The 18,256-nt window shown below is 35.4% G+C and overlaps 1 protein-coding gene across 3 annotated transcripts in view; it reads left to right on the top strand.

The window, feature by feature from the left end:
- Positions 1 to 16,631, top strand: part of BLOC1S5 (biogenesis of lysosomal organelles complex 1 subunit 5) — a 48,702-nt gene extending 32,071 nt beyond the window's left edge. For all 3 annotated transcript variants that reach the window (XM_036256618.1, XM_036256620.1, XM_036256619.1), the window contains 2 exons: positions 3,966 to 4,024; positions 16,198 to 16,631. In XM_036256618.1, the coding sequence (XP_036112511.1) occupies positions 3,966 to 4,024; positions 16,198 to 16,377 (239 nt within the window). In that variant the 3' untranslated portion in view covers positions 16,378 to 16,631. The remainder of the gene's footprint in view (positions 1 to 3,965; positions 4,025 to 16,197) is intronic.
- Positions 16,632 to 18,256: the final 1,625 nt, after the last annotated feature.

Consider the following 18,256-nt stretch of genomic DNA (forward strand, 5'->3'; position numbering starts at 1 on the left):
GCCAAGCACACTCCCACCTCAGGGCTGCTGTACTTGCTACTCCCTCTGGAATACTCTTTTCTCAGATTTCTGTACATTTTCATTTCCTGTTTGTCTCTGCTCAGATGTCAACAATGAGACCTAACTCAGCCACTGTAACATTCATCTCCCCTCACTCTGGTGTTCTCTGGCCTCCCTGGCCTCCCTACCTTGCTGTTTTTCTCCATTACCTCCTGACATGCTTTATTTTTTTTTAATTTTTCTTTATTGATTTTTAGAGAGAGAAAGGGAGAGGAAGAGAGATAGAAACATTGATGAGAGAGAGCACGCCTCCCAGTGGGGATTTGGCCCACAACCTGGGCATAGGCTCTGACCGGGAATCGAACTTGTGACCTCTTAGTGCATGAGTGGATACTCAACTGCTGAGCCACACCGGCCAGGCTGACATGCTAAATATTTATTTATATGCTGTCTGTCTCCCCAACTAAAATAAATTTTATGAGCCCAAGGACTCTGTTGTCTGCAGTATCCCTGGCACCTAGAACAGTAGTGGCTGGCATATTGTAACCACTAATTATCTGTTTATTGAAATGAATGAATGAGAATTCAGCCAACATCATCTCCTAATACCAAACCAGAATTATTTTCTTAAAGATTGTATTTGAAATTTACATGTACACACCATGACAGGATGAATTTGTTTCTTTTATGTGGAGAGTCGGGACGCTGTTAGCTACTGTATGTGGCACAATCGCTGTATGTGATGCTAATCTCTGAGGAATCTTTCAGTTGAGAGAAAATAACTTGATAAATCCTTGACTTTTTATTTTTTCTTTATTAATTTTAGTGAGAGGAAGGGAGAGGGAGAGAGAGAGAAACGTCTATGAGAGAGAACATTGATTGGCTGCCTCCTGCATCCCCCATTGGGGATTGCACCCACAACCAGGGCATGTGCCCTGACCAGAAATCCAGCCAGCAGCCTCTTGGTGCATGGGTCAATGCTCAGCCACTGAGCCACACCTGCCGGGAAAATCCTTGACTTTTTTAAGTCAGTATGGTCTCTTTTTTTTTTTTTTTTATCCTCACCCGAGGACATTTTTCCATTTTTTGTTCAGATAGAGCGGGAGGGAGAGAGAGGAAGAGAGAGAGAGAGAAACATCGATGTGAAGGGACACATCGAGTGGCTGCCACCCGCACGACCAACCAGGGCCGGGGACAAACTGCAACTGAGGTACGTGCCCTTAGCGGGAACCGAACCCGGGTCTCTCTGTACCGCAGGCCGACGCTCCAACCGCTGGGCTAAACCGACCAGGGCTAAAGTCAGTATAGTCTCTTAAAACACTGAGACAACAGGGGAAACTACTTCTTATTGACCAGTAAGTCCTGTGGAAGTGATAGGAAGGTTTGGATAAAGGACCTTTTCCTCTTCGAGTTTCTAGTTGTGAAGAAAGGGAATGTTTGCTGTAGTCAGGTGATTTTCCTAGACTTTAGAAAAGCAGATTTTATTCAATTCAGGAAGTAAACCCTTTTTTATTGTGTGGCTAAAGAATTAAAAAGTAAATTAGTTCAAAGGAACTGAATTTTCTAAAAGTGCATATTTTGTCTAAGCACCAAGACAATCCTGATAAAGAACAAAGGTGTGACTTTGTCATATGTGTTTTAATTAAATTTTTAAAGGATATAACAAATGACAAAATAGGGAAGGGGGGAGATGGGAAGAGATTGACCAAAGAAGTTACATACATGTATGCAGAACCAATAGACACAGACAATGATAGTATGGTGAAGGCCTGGGGTGGGACAGGGGCTGGAAGGAGGAGGGGAAATTGGAGAGCATTGGTCATACTGTCAACAATAAAATAAAAAACAACAAACAAAAACAAATGACCAAATAAATAGTCCTATAACTTGTTAGATTAAGCCAAGAAAGACTTGGAAAGACCACAAAATGAATATTTTTTAAGCCCCCCCCCCCCCAAAGAAATAAACAACAACCAGGAAATGATGAAAACCACTGTTTAGGAATGATGATGTAATATTAATATACCACAAAAAAAAAGATAGATCTAATCAGCTGCTATTTTGTTTTATTTTCTGTTAGAACAAACAACAATTGGGAACCTAATTTTCAGTACTAAAATACTCTCTTTGATATAAGTAAAGTGAATGGTTATTGATAAAAACATGACTTTTAAAAGCAGAATCCTCCTTTTTACCATATTTTCAGGGCGGGCCCTAACATTCTTCTGAAAGGGAATCACAGTGCCTGCCCTGTTATGGAACTTGTGACCTAGTTAGGGCCAGATTGAGGTGGGATAGGAAGACATAATTGTAAAACAACTAGGTAAACCTGTGTTTCATCAAATGCAAGCTAAAGTGGTAGGGTAATATACAGTATACCAAATAAGAGGAAATTCTTATGGGGAAAGGATTAATCTGGGAGAATTTTATGAAGCCAGTAAACCTGAACTGAGCTTTTGAAACAAGTAAAACATTTTAATTATAGGAAAGGAATAAGGAAAGCACTTTCAATAGGGATAGTACAGTAAATAGAATAATAGTTCTGGTAATAGAGCAATAACATTTCTTGATTGCTTAATCTGTCATATTACACATGCCATTAATTCTACATACAGACAGATGAAAAAGTATTTACTTTCATAAGAAATGTCAGGATAACAGCTGTCAGTAGTAATTTTAAATAGCATATTCTGTACTAATCTATTACTCTGCTAACTGTGTAAAAAACTCTCTAAGTGACTTTTTTTATTTAAATATTTTAAGCATAATATCTGTTGTGTTATCTCATTTGATTCTTGTGTCAATTCTGAAGTCCTCTTATCAGTTATTATGTTTATTTTACAAATGGGGAACTAAAGTGCTGCAAAATTAGCAGCAATAACAATAACAGCACCTGGCACATAGCAAATGCTTAATCAATATTTGGCAAATGAATGAAAAAGTAAACAAACATGCCCAAAATCCGTTGTACAACTAAGTGCTCAGCTCTAGATTTAATTAAGTCTGATTCTTAGCTTTCACACTGAACAGTAAAGTGAAAATGTTTGTCTACATAAATCAAATGGATCCAGTAAATGAAGAGGTTTGAATAACTGAAGGATTAAAACCAGCTTCATTGATGAAATCGTAAGAGGAGTAGTGTGTTGAGGATGAGAGTGAAGTCTTTAGAGTCAGAGATCTGATTTAAAATCCTGCTTTTTGTACTTATTATAAGTCATATTACCTCCTCGAGTGACACTCATCTCTTTACCTGTATTTCATAGGTGCCAAAACTCTGAAAAATGTGACAGTGATCCTCTTCTAAATAGGAAAGTGGGATTAAGAGGAGTAATACATGGGAAGTACTTAGGACAGGTCTTGGCACATAGTAATAATAAATAACTGTAATAATTATTACTAACAGTTTTTAGTCCATTGGAAAGGGAAATGAATCAATGAAAACATCCACGAGAAATTTGAATCTGGCAGTGGCAGCCAGGATGAATTAGAAGACAAGAGAGCAGAGGCAAGAAGAATAGAAAATTGTTGAAACATTCTAGATATCAAGTACTGCCCACAAGAGAGCAGTCGTATGAATGAGACAAAGGGGGGCGGGGGGGGGCTGACAAATCAGAAAGACACTGCATAATCAATCAGAATGTAATGGTAAGTTTATCAGGTGTTTTATATCCTATTAGAGAATTCTGAGGTTATTGTTGACAGTTTGTCATTGAAATTAGTACTTAAATACCTTTGGCTTGCAACTCAAAGCTCAAGAATGATGTTAGTTCTAATTGTGACATACTGAATATACTGGCAGAACTTCTCTTTTTTTTCTTGCCACCACACCACAACCAAAATAATATCAGGGTTTTTTTTTTTTTGCATAGTTTTTTGATATCTAAAACAATCTGAGTTTTTTTTCAGGTAATTCTTTCCTTGAGCAAGGGCTGCTGATTGAAAACCCGTTCTCTCTTTTATTTCAGTGCAAGCAGCTACTGATTCAGTCTGTAAACTCCAACAGAGGGAGCAGGAACGAAAAAAGGTAAATGTAGGTCGTTTGGATATTGGAGCCTATAACTCCAGCATGTTTTATTATCATCGTATTATTAGCAGTTGCTTTTGATAAAAAAGAAATTCTCTGAATTTGTTTTTTTATGCAGGATTTTAAAAGATTTTTTAAATGGCTAATTCGTTCAAGATGTTTTGAAGAGGTATGGGCACATGAGTGCACCATCCATACTTTCATAATTCAATTTACAGACCTTTGTTTTTTTTTACCTTTTCAACATTTCCATCTTTTCCTTGAAAGTGGTATTTGTCTTATGGAGGAGAGAGAATAGGACTTTTACATGGAACAAAAAATACCCACCAGATTGGAAATATAAATCTTTCCTTTGCGCCTGAAGCATTGAGTATAGTATGTATAGTTCTAGAAAATGAAGCATTCATGCCTATGGATGGGTTATTTAATGAATAGTCATAAGAGCGTGTGAATCACTTGCTGGGTAGTTCTTTGCTTATTTGAGTTATATCTTAACTAAATTCAGATGTGGAAAAACAGCACAAGAATTTAAGTTCCTGTGATAATTTGGTGTTTTCACATATAATTTTCATGAAGTATTTATATAACTTATTTATTGCTTTAAACTAATAAAGATACAGGTATTAAGAAATGTTGAAAATACTAAGTCATTCTGAAATACACACCTTTTTGCGTGTGTGTATCAACAAGTATTACTCTCTTTACTTCTGTGGAATGTGTTGTGGTTAATTCACAATAATGGTTGAGATTTGACACTGTATAAAAATATAATGGAATGAACCTTGCCACAGTTAAATTTCTGCAACCTCTGCTCAACTTTAAATATTGATATAAAGTTTAAACATTGAACAATTTGATGAATCAAGCCTACTGAAAGGACTTGACATTTAAGCCAGGTGGGAAGGCTGCCCAAGAAGAGTAAGATTGTTTCCAGCAGACCAGGTCAGGAAGCAGGGCCATTGCTGGGCACCGTGATAAAAGGGCAAGGCCCAGTCACACGCAGGAAAGTCTGTGTTGGGGAGAGTGTTTGCACAGTGCCTAGAGAGGACTGTAAAGGCAGTCACGGGGGCCTCAGTGGGCCTTTCCTGGCTGGACAGATTTTTTTTTTTAGTCCTCTACTTTGCTAGTTGGCACTGAGGGTGAAGATTTTAGTTTGTTAAGTTTAAGGCAGTTTGTATACTCTAGGGGTCCCAAGCCATTAGCACTAATATAATGTAGGATAAAATAAGAGCTGTGGTCAACTTGCAAAGAACTTTGTAGGATCTTGGCAAAACGAGTCATTTATTAGAAAGATGGTGGCATGCAAGCACAACCTTGATCAGTGAGTTGGAATTCATTTGATAGAAGATGGGAAGATGTGTAAGTAAAGACAGAAGATGTGAGGAGTCAATAGTCTCTGGAGCTGCGATGTGTACTATCTAAAGCAGTGGTTCTCAACCTTCCTAATGCCGCAACCCCTTAATACAGTTCCTCATGTTGTGGTGACCCCCCAACCATAAAATTATTTTTGTTGCTACTTCATAACTGTAATTTTGCCAGTGTTATGTTTTAGGTGACCCCTGTGAAAGGGTCGTTTGACCCCCAAAGGGGTCGTGACCCACAGGTTTAGAACTGCTGAAAGGGATCTATCTGAAGATGATTGTGGAGAACGTTGATTGCTATATTAAATAATTTGTTACTGAAGGCATCAGGAGCGTTTCTGTATTTGAGAAGCAGAAACACTTTTTCTTAAAGAACACTGGCTGTACTGGCTGTTACATATGCAATTCTGTTCGCTTTCAGAATGAAAATTAAGAAAGGGTGTCCTGTGCAGGATGTTGCCTCTCTAATATGTTGCTGCATGATTTAAGCAGATTCATGTGAATATGCTCTCATGCATTATCGGTCTTTTTAAGACATCATCAGAGTGGTTACAATTTTAATAAAATGGCGGTTCTTTTCATCCTTGAGCAGAACTAAACTAAAATTAGATTATGATTGAAATGGTTCCTGTTGGCACTTTGAACTTTTTTCATGTTTGGTGTATTAACCATATATAAGTAAGAAAATGACCAGATTAGGTAAAAAATGCTGGTGTCTTCTATTTCTGGCTGTTTCCTTTATTAGCTAGCTGTATGTTCTTGGACAATGCCCTGGGCTTCAAGTTCCTCATCTGCAAAATAAATACCTGTTCTTCTTAACCTGATGGGTTGACATCCTGCTTACCTGATATATTGTATTATATAGTTTATGTGAAATGGTTTTGCAAATTGTATATCACTCTCCACAAGTAAGGTGGCACTTTCCCCTGCCAGCTTGGTCATTTATGATGCAGGCAATCACTTTTTGGATAAGAGCCGTGCTGTGGTCTGTTAGAGTTGGTGAAGCCCTTGAAAATCCTGCCCATTCATGATATTCTGAATTTAAAAAATTACTGTCCCATGGTTTAAAAAAAAAAAAAAAGTGGCCTCAAGAAATAATAAAACCCTTAGAATATTTTAGTCTTAAATATATTTCTTATAGGTATTATGTCAGAGAAAGTTACTGAACTATCTTTTTATGGCGTACACATTAAAGTTACTATTTTAGAACATACTGAAATGTGTTTTCCTAAGAACTGGGATGGAGTTTGTGAAACCTACATACATAATCAGCCACACTGAGTATTTTTTCCCCCCTCACGATAATTTTTAAAAATTAAACAGCTGAAAGTCACACAAAGATGTGTTTTTCAGACAGAGCCCAGAGAAAAGTAAAAATTCTTTATATTCTTCTAAGGCAATGAACCTTTAGTTTTTATTTATTTTTCAATGTTTATATAATTAACAAAACATTTGAAATATAGACCTTTAAGAACTTTTTTTTCTGTCATATCTGGCTTTTGTCAAAACTTTGATGCGGCTGAGATTTCAGACCACATATATATAAAAGACATAGAGTTAAAGTTTAATTTCTCATCTGGCAAACGTGTACAAAGTAAAAGTGAACTCTAGCTGCATTTTGCAATCTAATGTTAATTGTTGCCCTTAGTTCTACTGTTGGCTACATTTTGTGTATTTGAATGGCTCTCAGAACAAAGAAAGATGGGAGTAGTAATGGAATAAAATAGACTCTTGCCATTAATCATTAATTCTTTTATGTCAAGACAATTTGTGGAATTCTGTGGGAAGTAAATTATGATAAACGTCATTCATCCAAATCACATTTCCCACAATTGATATCTAAAAGTACATTCAGAAGAACAATAAATGCACATTCCCCATTTATTTGACATATGTCTTGAAAACGATCCATTAATCCAAAGTTGCATTTTGGGTGCTAGCAATAAGAGCAATGCAGTGAAAATATAATTAGCTTATAAAATTCACTGACTCTTAAAAATTTGCCATCAAGGGATATGAGCTTGTTAATATGTATTAATAGTTTAAACTTACATCCATACACAGCGTCAACTTTTGAAGCCATATCCAACCAAACTAGAGATAGTAATAAAGTAAACATGAATCCTTTGAGTCATCTTGTCCACAAATACTTGTTAGATTTAGTTGTACCCCTGTATGATTTTTATGAGTTGAGTGAGATAGCCATAAATTATACATTGTTCTTGATAGAATGTGGAAATGCAGAGTAATAGATCAATAGGTAATCTATTTAAAGTCATTACTGACATTTGTTATTCTGACACTTCTTACCAAAGTTAATACTTTTTCATTTGTTTGTGTAAGGCAAATGTAAAACCAATTGCATGTGTATTACTGACAGATGTGCCAAAGGGCCTTTTAGACCTTAGTTGGGTTATTCTCAGACCAGGGTTTCTCTCAGACCAGGGTTTCTCAACCTCTGCACTTACTGACATTTTGGACCAGATAATTCTTTGTTGTGGAGGCTGGCCTATGCTTTGTAGCATCCTTGGCCTCTACCCATTATATGCCAGGAGTACCTCCCCCAACCTGTGCTGTGGATAACCAAAAATCTGTGAGACAGGAGCATCAAAATCCACTCCCCGGATGCGAATCACTGACTTAGACTAAAGCATGCAGATGTGTTTTTATCATGTATTCCAGAGTTCATTTATAAATCTGGTCTTAGACATGGTTTTGCTTCAAGATTGGCTTCTCTTTGATTTTATCTCTAATGGGATATATGTAAGCCAGTTTATTATTACTATTTTTTTCTTTCTTGTAGAAAGAGACAAAACCATTACAGCTAATTACTCCTGGTACACAGTCGTAGCTCATTAACAGACTTTCTCTTCATTTTCTTTTAAAGTTGGCATTGTCTAATTTTATCTTAAATTGTATCCACTTTATAAGGAATGTGATTTTATTTATGACGAACCCTCTGAAATCTGATTGGAATCTTTTGTGTATTAAAATATACCTAACACAAAATCTACCAGCTTAAGCATTTTTAAGTACGTAGTTCTGTAGCATTACGTACATTCATATTGTTCTGCATCCATCACCACCATCCATCTCCAGAACTTTTCATCTTTCCCAGGTGAGACTCTGTACCCATTAAACACTAACTCCCTATTCTCCCCTCCACTCACCCCTGGTAACCACCATTCTACTTTCTGTCCAAAATTTGACTACTCTAGGTTTCCTTCTAAGTGGAATCATATAATATTTATCTTTTTGTGGCTGGCTTCTTTTATATAGTGTCTCAAGGTTCATCTGTGTTGAAGCATGTATCAGAATTTCATTCATTTTTAAAGATGAATATATTTTGTGTATCCATTCACCTATCCATGGATACTTAGGTTCTTTCCACCTTTTGACTATTGTGAATAATACTGCTATTAACTTGGGTGAACAAATATTTGTTCAAATTTCTCCTTTCCATTCTTTTGGGTATATACTCAGAAGTGGACTTACTGAATCATATGGTAATTCTATTTTTAATTTTTTGAGGAACTACAGCAGTTGCACCATTTTATCTCCCCACTAGCAGTGGGTTCCATTTTCTCCACATCCTTGCTAATGCTTGTTATTTTCTGTTTGTTTGTTTTTCATAGTAGCTATTCTAATGGATATCCCATTGTGGTTTTGATTTGCATTAGGGAAATGGTTAGTGATACTGAGCATCTTTTCTTGCACTTTTTGGACACTTATATATCTTCTTTGCAGAAACGTCCATTCAAGTCCTTTGCCCATTTTTAAATCAGTTTTGTTTTATTATTGTTGAGCTGTAGGAGTTCTTCATGTATTTTGAATATTAATATCTCCCCACTAGCAGTGGGTTCCATTTTCTCCACATCCTTGCTAATGCTTGTTATTTTCTGTTTGTTTGTTTTTCATAGTAGCTATTCTAATGGATATCCCATTGTGGTTTTGATTTGCATTAGGGAAATGGTTAGTGATACTGAGCATCTTTTCTTGCACTTTTTGGACACTTATATATCTTCTTTGCAGAAACGTCCATTCAAGTCCTTTGCCCATTTTTAAATCAGTTTTGTTTTATTATTGTTGAGCTGTAGGAGTTCTTCATGTATTTTGAATATTAATTCCTTATTAGATATATGATTTTCACATATTTTCTCCTATTCTGTGGATTGTCTTTTCACTCTGTTGATAATGTCATTTGATGCACAAAAAAATTTTAATTTTAATGAAGTAAAAAATTTTTATTTTTACTCTAGTTGCCTGCGCTTTTGATTTCATAGCCAAGAAATCATTGTGAAATCCAAAGTCGTGAAGTTTCCCTGTTTTCTTCTAAGAATGTTATAGTTTTAGATCTTACATTTAGGTCTTTGACTCAATTTGAGATAATTTTTGTACATGATGCAAGGCAAGGATCTAGTTTTATTTTCTTGCATGTTGATATCCAGTTTTCCCAGTACCATTTATTGAAAAGATTGTCCTTTCCCTATTGAGTAGTCTTGGCACCTTATCAAAAATCATTTGACCACGTATACAAGGGTTTATTTCTGAACTTTCTGTTCTTTTCCATTGATCTAAATAGCTATCTTTATGCCAGTATCACACTCTGTTTTGATTACAGTAGCATTGTGCTTTGTTTTAAAATTAGGAAACGTGTTTTTTAAATGTAGGTTTTACTATTATTTAAATATGGCGAGACCAACAGATTGGGGATGATGTCCATGGAAAGATGATTTGTTATTCATAGTTCCCAAGAGGAGAGGGCATGCCATGCACACTGGACCATGTAGGAAAGCGCATGGGTTTGTCAGGCAGAGTGAAAGGAAAAAACATGGCAAGAGTTTTTATTATTGTTTCCACAGGAAGTAACACTTGAAGCAGGGTAATCAGACTTAGGATTGTCTAGTTTGAATTATTTCATCAAGGTCTGGGGCATAGGGGCTGCCCATAGTTGTTTGATACCTTGTCCAGGGTGATTAGGGCAGGTAGATAATGGCCCAGAATGTACAAGTCCAATAAAGAAGGTAGTTAGGGCATGGGCTTTGGATTGTTTGGCTTACATATAAAAGGTATGCTCACAGGAGAGTTGTTTACTATTTCTAGGAATAGGCTAGATCTGGGAGGGGCATTCTCTCCAGGGTCAGCAAGGCCCCAGATATAAGAACACATGGTTAACATAGTATGAGACATCCAACTTTGTTCTTTTTCAAGAATTGTTTTTGTTTTGACTATATCACGTGAAATTTCACATAGATTTTTGGATGGATTCTTCTGTTTCTGCAAATAACATAATTGGGATTTTAATAAGGATTTCATCAAATCTGTAAATCACTGGATAGTGTTGACCTCTTAACAAAATTAAATCTTCCAGTCAACATGAGTTGTCTTTCCATTAAAGTGTGTCTTTAGTTTCTTTCAACAATGTTTTCAGTGTACAAATCTTTTGCTTCCTTGGTTAAATTTATTCCTAAGCATTTTATTCTCTTTAACTGTTACTATAAATGGAATTGTTTTTTAATTTTTTTTTTATTTTTGGCATGTTCTGTGTTAGGGTATAGAATTGCAGTTGGTTTTATATCCTGCAAATTTGCCCAATTTGTTTAGTATTTCTAGCAGTTTTTTGTGGAATCTTAAGATTTTTAACATATAGATCATGTTGTCTATGAGTACAGATAATTTTAATTCTTCCTTTCCATTTTGGATGCCTTTTATTTTCCTACCTAATAGCTCTGGCTAGGACTCCCAATACTATGTTGAATAGAAGTTGAAAAAGCAGAATTCTTGTCTTGTTCCTGTCATTAGAGAGAAGCTTTCAGTTTTTTACCATCAGATGATGTTAACTAGCTTTATTTTGTTAAGCTAGTTTCTTACTATTACTAGTTTGTGGGTTGTTTTTATCATGTCAGGGTGTTGAATTTTGTCAGATGTGTTTTCAGCGTCAATTGAGATGATTAGGTGTTTTTCTTCATTCTCTTGATGTATGGTGTATTTTATTGATTGAGTCTCATGTGTTGAACCATCCTTGCATTCCAGGAACAAATCCTACTTGATTATGGCCTGTGATCCTTTTAATATGCTGTTGAATTCAGTTTGCTAGTTTTTGTTGAGGTATTTTTTTGTATCAGTTGGTATTAGCACAGGGCTAGCCTCATACAATGAGTTAAGTCTTTCATCTTCTTTAATTGTTTTTAGAATAGTTTGAAAAGTATTAGTGTTAATTCTTCTTTAAATGTTTGGTAGAATTTACCAATAAAGTTAACTGGTCCTTATGTGACTTAATTTTTAATACCACATGATTTTATATGATAGCTTGCTAGAGGAAGCAAAGAAAAAAGACCAAAGTTAGTTGTACTTTTGTTTTTAAAATCCCACATATAAATCTCTAAGTGGTTCACATTGTGCTTTTTTAAAAACTCTTAATTGCTTTTGAAATTGGAATATGAAATACTAGGTTTTGCCATTTAAAAAATATTGCCAATCCTTTGAAACTCATAGTGTTTAATTTAAACAATATTATATAGCAAAAAAGAGCAGAAAGTTATATTGTTGCTCTTCATTCTTCCCCTTTCTCACTGTGTGACCCTGGAAAGAAGTCCATAGGGCCAATGTAGCTATCATATTTGACACCTAGAATAGATTATTTTTAAACCCCCCGCCCCCGAGACAAGATTATGTATAATAATAATCCTGATGTTGAATAATGATGCCTGGCCAGTATGGGTCAGTGGTTGAGTGTTGACCCATGCACCAAGAGGTCGCTGGTTGGATTCTTGGTCAGGGCAAATGCCCAGGTTGTCGACCCAATCCCCAGTGGGGGCATGCTGGAGGTCACCAATCAATGTTCTCTCTCTCTCCGACATTTGTATCTCTCTCCCTTTCCCTTCCTCGCTCTCTAAAATCAATAAAGAAAAAATTATTTTAAAAAATAATGATGATGAGAAAAAATGCAGATAGTGTTTTTTAACTTAATGTACATAATCATACCAGGAAAAAAAAATTTATAAATACTATAACACCAAAAGGAAAAAGTAAGACAATAATAATTTTAGGTACATTAATATAGTTTTTGAAAAAAAGGAGGGTAAAAAACATTATCTACCTACATACTGGGTCTGTTAAGTAATGATAACATTATAGTTTGCGTTTGATTCTTAACCTAAGCATATTTACTAATGACTTCATCATATTTGACCTTTGCACATTCAACTTAAAATAGTATACTGGGCCCGGCCAGTGTGGCTCAGTAGGTGAGCGCGGACCCATGTACCAAGAGGTCACCAGTTGGATTCCCAGTCAGAGCACATCCCCAGGTTGTGGGCCAGATCCCCAGTGTGGGGGTAATGCAGGGGGCGGCTAGTCAGTGTTCTCTCTAATCAATGTTTTTATCTCTCCCTCTCCCTTCCTCTCTCTCTCAAAATCAATAAAGAAAAAAAAATTTGTAATAGTATATCGGATTTATCAATCTATCTTGACTCATAGTTGATGAAAATACTTATTATAAATTTGGAAAAATTTTTTCACATGAAGTCTAGAAGAGATTCATAAAAAAATCACATTTTACAATAAAGTCCAGAAATTGCAATACTGTCTTTGTTTCTTTGAAAACTATTCTAGTGGCTGCCAATATCTCCACTGTATAAAAAAATAAATACAAACACAAACATATACAAATTTAAGTACAAAAAAAATGGTAATGTAGAATGATAGATTTGAACTAATTCAGGTTTTATTTCAGCAGTCTCTCTGCTACTTCTGTTTAAATGCAAGAATATTTAGTTACCCAGACAGAGGTTGGAGGGGCTGAGCATCCAAAGAAAGCTGAAATGATTCTGAGCTACTGGGAATTTACTTTTGAAATGAGCGTGTGTGGCTGATTTCACCTTTGACCAGGACTGGCTATGTAACTGGGAGTCCTCCGAATTAACTCCAGTGTAGAATACAAAGTTTATTAAAGATTAAAGAATGACAATATGTTAATTTGTAACATATATTGTTAAAATTCAACAGTAACCTCAGCAATTGTTTAGAACTTACACCAAAGAAAGATTTTTGGTTTTGCAGTATTTTATCACTGACATTGCAGTATTGCCAATGCCTAGTGGTAATAAAAAGTCTTTCAGCTGTTTGTGTCATTGATTCAAATTCTATACAGAGAGTGTACCCCCTGATTGCTTGCACCCAGGGAAGAGCTCTCCCATCCTCCTGCTGTTGGAATGCCACTAGCACCAAGTATATTATTGAAAAAGAAAGCTGCAGACCGTCATGTGTAATGTGGCTTTCATTTTGTTGTTATTAAAGAAATAATGTTTGTATAAACATCGGAAAAAGTCTATGGGTACCCGTCAGACTATAAATAATACTAGGAAAAAAAGATTGTACTTAGAAAGGATTTGGTGTGTATGTGTGTGGGGAGGGGTACTGTCACTTTCTGTTAGACTTGTATGAATATGTTTGAAGATAACTATGGCAACATCTTACATCAAAATAGTACATAGTGGAATCATCAAAGGGCATTGAATTGACTATGGAAATGGGAGCAGGAAGCTATAACTGTTATTTGAGTTACTTCTGTTGTTTGAATTATTACAAGAATGTATTGATAAAATTAAATAACTAAAGTTAAAGAATAAAAAACTTAAATTGGAGAGGACAAAAAGTAGTGTGATGCCTTCCAGATTCTTTGCTTATGATTTTGTATAATAATATTGACTTTTTATTAAGCACCACAGGCACTGAGCTAGAAACTTGACATGTATTACCTCTGGTTTTCACAAATACTATTTTTGAATATAAAGTATTGTTTACCTCATTTTAAAGTTAAAGAAACTTTAACTTGTTCAGGATCATACAGTGAACCAGAATTTGAAGCAAGATTTATATGCCTCCCAAGTCTTCATTTTTCTCCACTGAGCTGCACTGGATAATGTGCTGCCTGGTAGGAAGTGGAACCAAGCTTGTGGTCCGAATCACGGGGTCAGCCAAGTCCATGATGGTGTTTTGATTAGAAAGAAAATAATAATCTTTTAAACAACCTCTGAGCTTGGATGTATTTATTAAATATTCATTTACAGCTAAAGCAAGATACCATTTGAGGAAGTTTATTTGCATTTTTCTTTTTTTAATCTGATAGCTTTTCTTTTAGAATATAAGAGTTTGTGCAAAAGTTCCATGAAAAAAGTTTAGTGAACTCTTCATATTTTATTCATCTTTTGGAGAATGACAGTCCATGAGGCTAAAAAGTTAAAAAGAAATGTTTTAAATTTTGCTTAACCTGCTTCCCAAATTTATTGGGTCTGCAAAACCCTCCTTACCCTCTCTTCTCACCACTGTAATGCCTATTTAGATTCCAAAGATCTGTGGGACATATTTTAGGGGGATATTTTACTGTAACTCAGACTTCAGGCCCTCAACCTCTTTTCACTTGAAAAGCCTCTGTACCAAGGAGCTTCACATAGGATTGGCAGAAAAAGCTCTTGCAATAAATAGCCATTTTCATTTGGTGTAGTGAAAGAGACTTTAGGTGCTTATGTAAAACTTCCTCTGGAAAGATCAGATTTGCACTTTGTGATAGAAAAGGCATAGGTGTTAGAGAGACTTAAGTTTTAGTGAACTCTGTACAACTTTATAGCTGAGCGACCATGGAGAAGTAAATTAAATGTCCTTAAGCCTTTATTTCTTCATCTGTAAAATGAGAATACTATAATCTTATTAGAAGGTTTTTTAGAAGTAGATAGAGACACAAAACAACTAGCAGAAATATGCATTTTATAAATACTTAGAGCATGATGGCTCATCCAGCTGTTCTTCCTGCTTCTCATCCTGTCCCAGATAGGAGAGAAAATAGAGTAGCAAGGACATACGGGCCACATGGAAACCCAGTTTTATCTTTTTCCTAGTAACTATCTTCCAGCAATATGTAAGTACACCAGGTGTCTTGTTTACATTAGAGTGCTGGAATTAGTAATAACATTGGTACTTTGTAGGTTTTTATGGTTTACATCTAGCACATTTTGCTTGTTTGTTGAATATGACATAACTTGTATCAAAACTTCTAAAGATGATTGTAGAATATGTGAGTCAGAGATACAAAGTTATTTTTCATACACTCTTTTTCTCTTTAGCTCATTGTTGTACATATTTAAAGATAATTGAAATTATACTAAACTCATGTCTATTTTACTTATACATTGTTTCATTTTTATTGTTGTGGTACTCAAAAGAAAACAATTTTTTATCTTCATAATAGAAATATTAAGGAGCATCTCCAGAAGAACGTAGATATTTGACAATAGACGCTTTTGGTGTCTGTTTGCTTTAAGAAATGGAACTGAACCAGAAGAGATTTCTTGAGTTCTCTTCCAGTGACTAATAATGTATGATTCTTTTTAATGCATCTAAAAAATACTTTATGTAAGATATGCATTTTAATTTCTTATAATAATCACTTTTGGCATATATTCTTTAAATGATTTTAAAATTATATTCAGTTAAATGGAATTTGAGGAGAAATAGAGGTATGAAAATTTACTTGAATTGTGTTTGATTTTGTCATTTAACAATACTAGACATTTTTGAAATTTTAGAAATGTGAATACCCAAGTTCAGTCATAGTAAGCAGAACCTTAGCCTAAGATGTTTCTAATATGTCATGTTTTTATTGAACATTAAAACTATAATGTAATTTTATCATTGTGATTTGCAAGCTGATTGCTACAGTAACTAAATATCAAGTGTTTAAGTTGTTTGTTTCTTCTGCATAGAAAAGTAATTGTCGGGAAAATGTCACATGACTTTCTAATTTTCTTTTCTCAGATGTATAATGACCATTTAATAGCTAGTGAAAACCAGCATACAATCCAGTGGGAAGAGTTCATGAAAGAACAACACAACAAACAGGCTGAAGTGGACGAAGAGCACAGAAAAGCTGTGGAGAGGCTTAAAGAACAATATGCTGAGATGGAGAAGGACCTAGCAAAATTTTCAACCTTTTAAGAACTTGAACCACAACAATGACAAACTAATGAGAAAAAATTGACTTCACCCAAAGAATTAACTATTCCCACCAAACCATTTAGCCTCTGCTTCAAGCTTAGCAATATATTCAGTGGCACTAATATCAGAAGAAAGAAACTTCTGCTGGAGTCTTTTTTATTAATATTTTTTTCTTTTTTTAGAGAGAGAGGAAGGGACAAGGGAGAGAGAGAGAGAGAAATATTGATCCGCTGCCTCCTACACGCCCTTTACTGGGGATCGAGCCTGCACCCTGGGCACATGCCCTGACCAGGAATGGAACCAGTGACCTCTTGGTGTATGGGACAACACTGAGCCACACTGGCTGGGTGACTGGAGTCTTACTGAAATGTTTAGTAGAAGAAGAGTGCTATATCTTTCCAGTTTAAGTACCTATATATGATTATTTGAATGGGCAAGAGTAGGCGGTAAAATGGGATAAATTTACTTTTTGTTCATCAGAATTGGTTTTCCTTTTTATTGATTATCTCAGGGAATATAAGTATATACTTCTTAGAAAAATAATTTAATACATTCTTATACAGGGATAATATTAGTTTATTATTGTGGCTTTCAAAGCAGATATAATAGCTGCCTCTTTTAGCCTCCTTGGCTATTGGAAGAATGTGTAAAGTATTATTCCATAAGTAATGTAGACAGAAACAGCCGTTCTTGGAACAGAGAGCACACTTCAAAGAGATGGGAGTATAACAGTCTCTACTATGACAAAGATGGCCATGTTGGTCTTTGAACTGCGTGAAAGGTTACAGATTTTGCAGGGCAGCATAATGCCATGTTTTGCTGATGACAAGATACACTTGTTAAGTTTTGTCGCCTTCCAGCACTTAATATTTTCAGCTTTTAAAACATGCTTAGAAGGAAAAGCTTACCAAAAATATAGTTGACTTTTAGCCTTTTCAAGAACCATAATCTTGCCCATAGTATTTACCTCATTTTTGTGCCTGTTTTGCTGTGGGTGAGCTTTGTAAGATAAGTAATGTTCATATATGTTTCAACTATTTAATGAGTAATCAGCAAAATCTGCAGAGTCCCTCTGGGACCATATAAAGATTCTGGTTCTGAATATATCAGAAGTGTATTTGCCCACATGGCAAATAATCCATGTTAAATGTAAATCCTTTTTAATGTTTAACGTCTGTTCTCATAAGCAGGTGTATTAGGATGAAATATGTACCAACTCTGTCATCACTGTGATCTTTAAAAATCTGCATTTGGCGGTCTAATAATTGAGGAACAAAGTTGATTTTTTTATTTGCCATAAATGAAGCAAAATTAAATGCAATATCTCAAGAGATTTATGGCAAATTAATTTGAGGTATGGATAAATCTTTCAAATATTTTTTATTGCTCTTCAATAAAGAAAGGCACAAGAAAGAAAATACCCAACTCTCATGTATCTCAGCCTTGCTAGTACAGAAAGTGACAATGCTTGCTTGTGTAAATTTATGGCTTACTGTCAAAGCTGCATTCTTGGCTGCATGTTGAAAATGTGATTAAAGTTAATAGAGGAGATGAAATAAGTATTTGAGATTTCTTTCAATAACACTGAACTTCTGCCAACTTTCTCTGTCCGCTACTGTAGGCTTGACAGGTTCATCAATCATCCTCTGGTACCTGGACTAAAAAGAGCACTTGCTGACACTAAGGCATGTTGGAATTTTCTTAATTCTCTTTCAGTGGGTGGAAAAAAAACACATACTTCCAAAAATATCCCACACATGAAAAGTGAGGGGAGCCTTAAATGAAAATTCCCTTTGTGCTGTAGGCAGTTTTTGGACTGCTGTTAATTGCCAGCACACCATTGAACAGATGCTGTAACCAAGAAATCGGGACTGTGTGT

This window comes from Molossus molossus, unplaced genomic scaffold (assembly GCF_014108415.1).
Source record: "Molossus molossus isolate mMolMol1 unplaced genomic scaffold, mMolMol1.p scaffold_m16_p_12, whole genome shotgun sequence".
Lineage (NCBI taxonomy): Eukaryota > Metazoa > Chordata > Mammalia > Chiroptera > Molossidae > Molossus > Molossus molossus.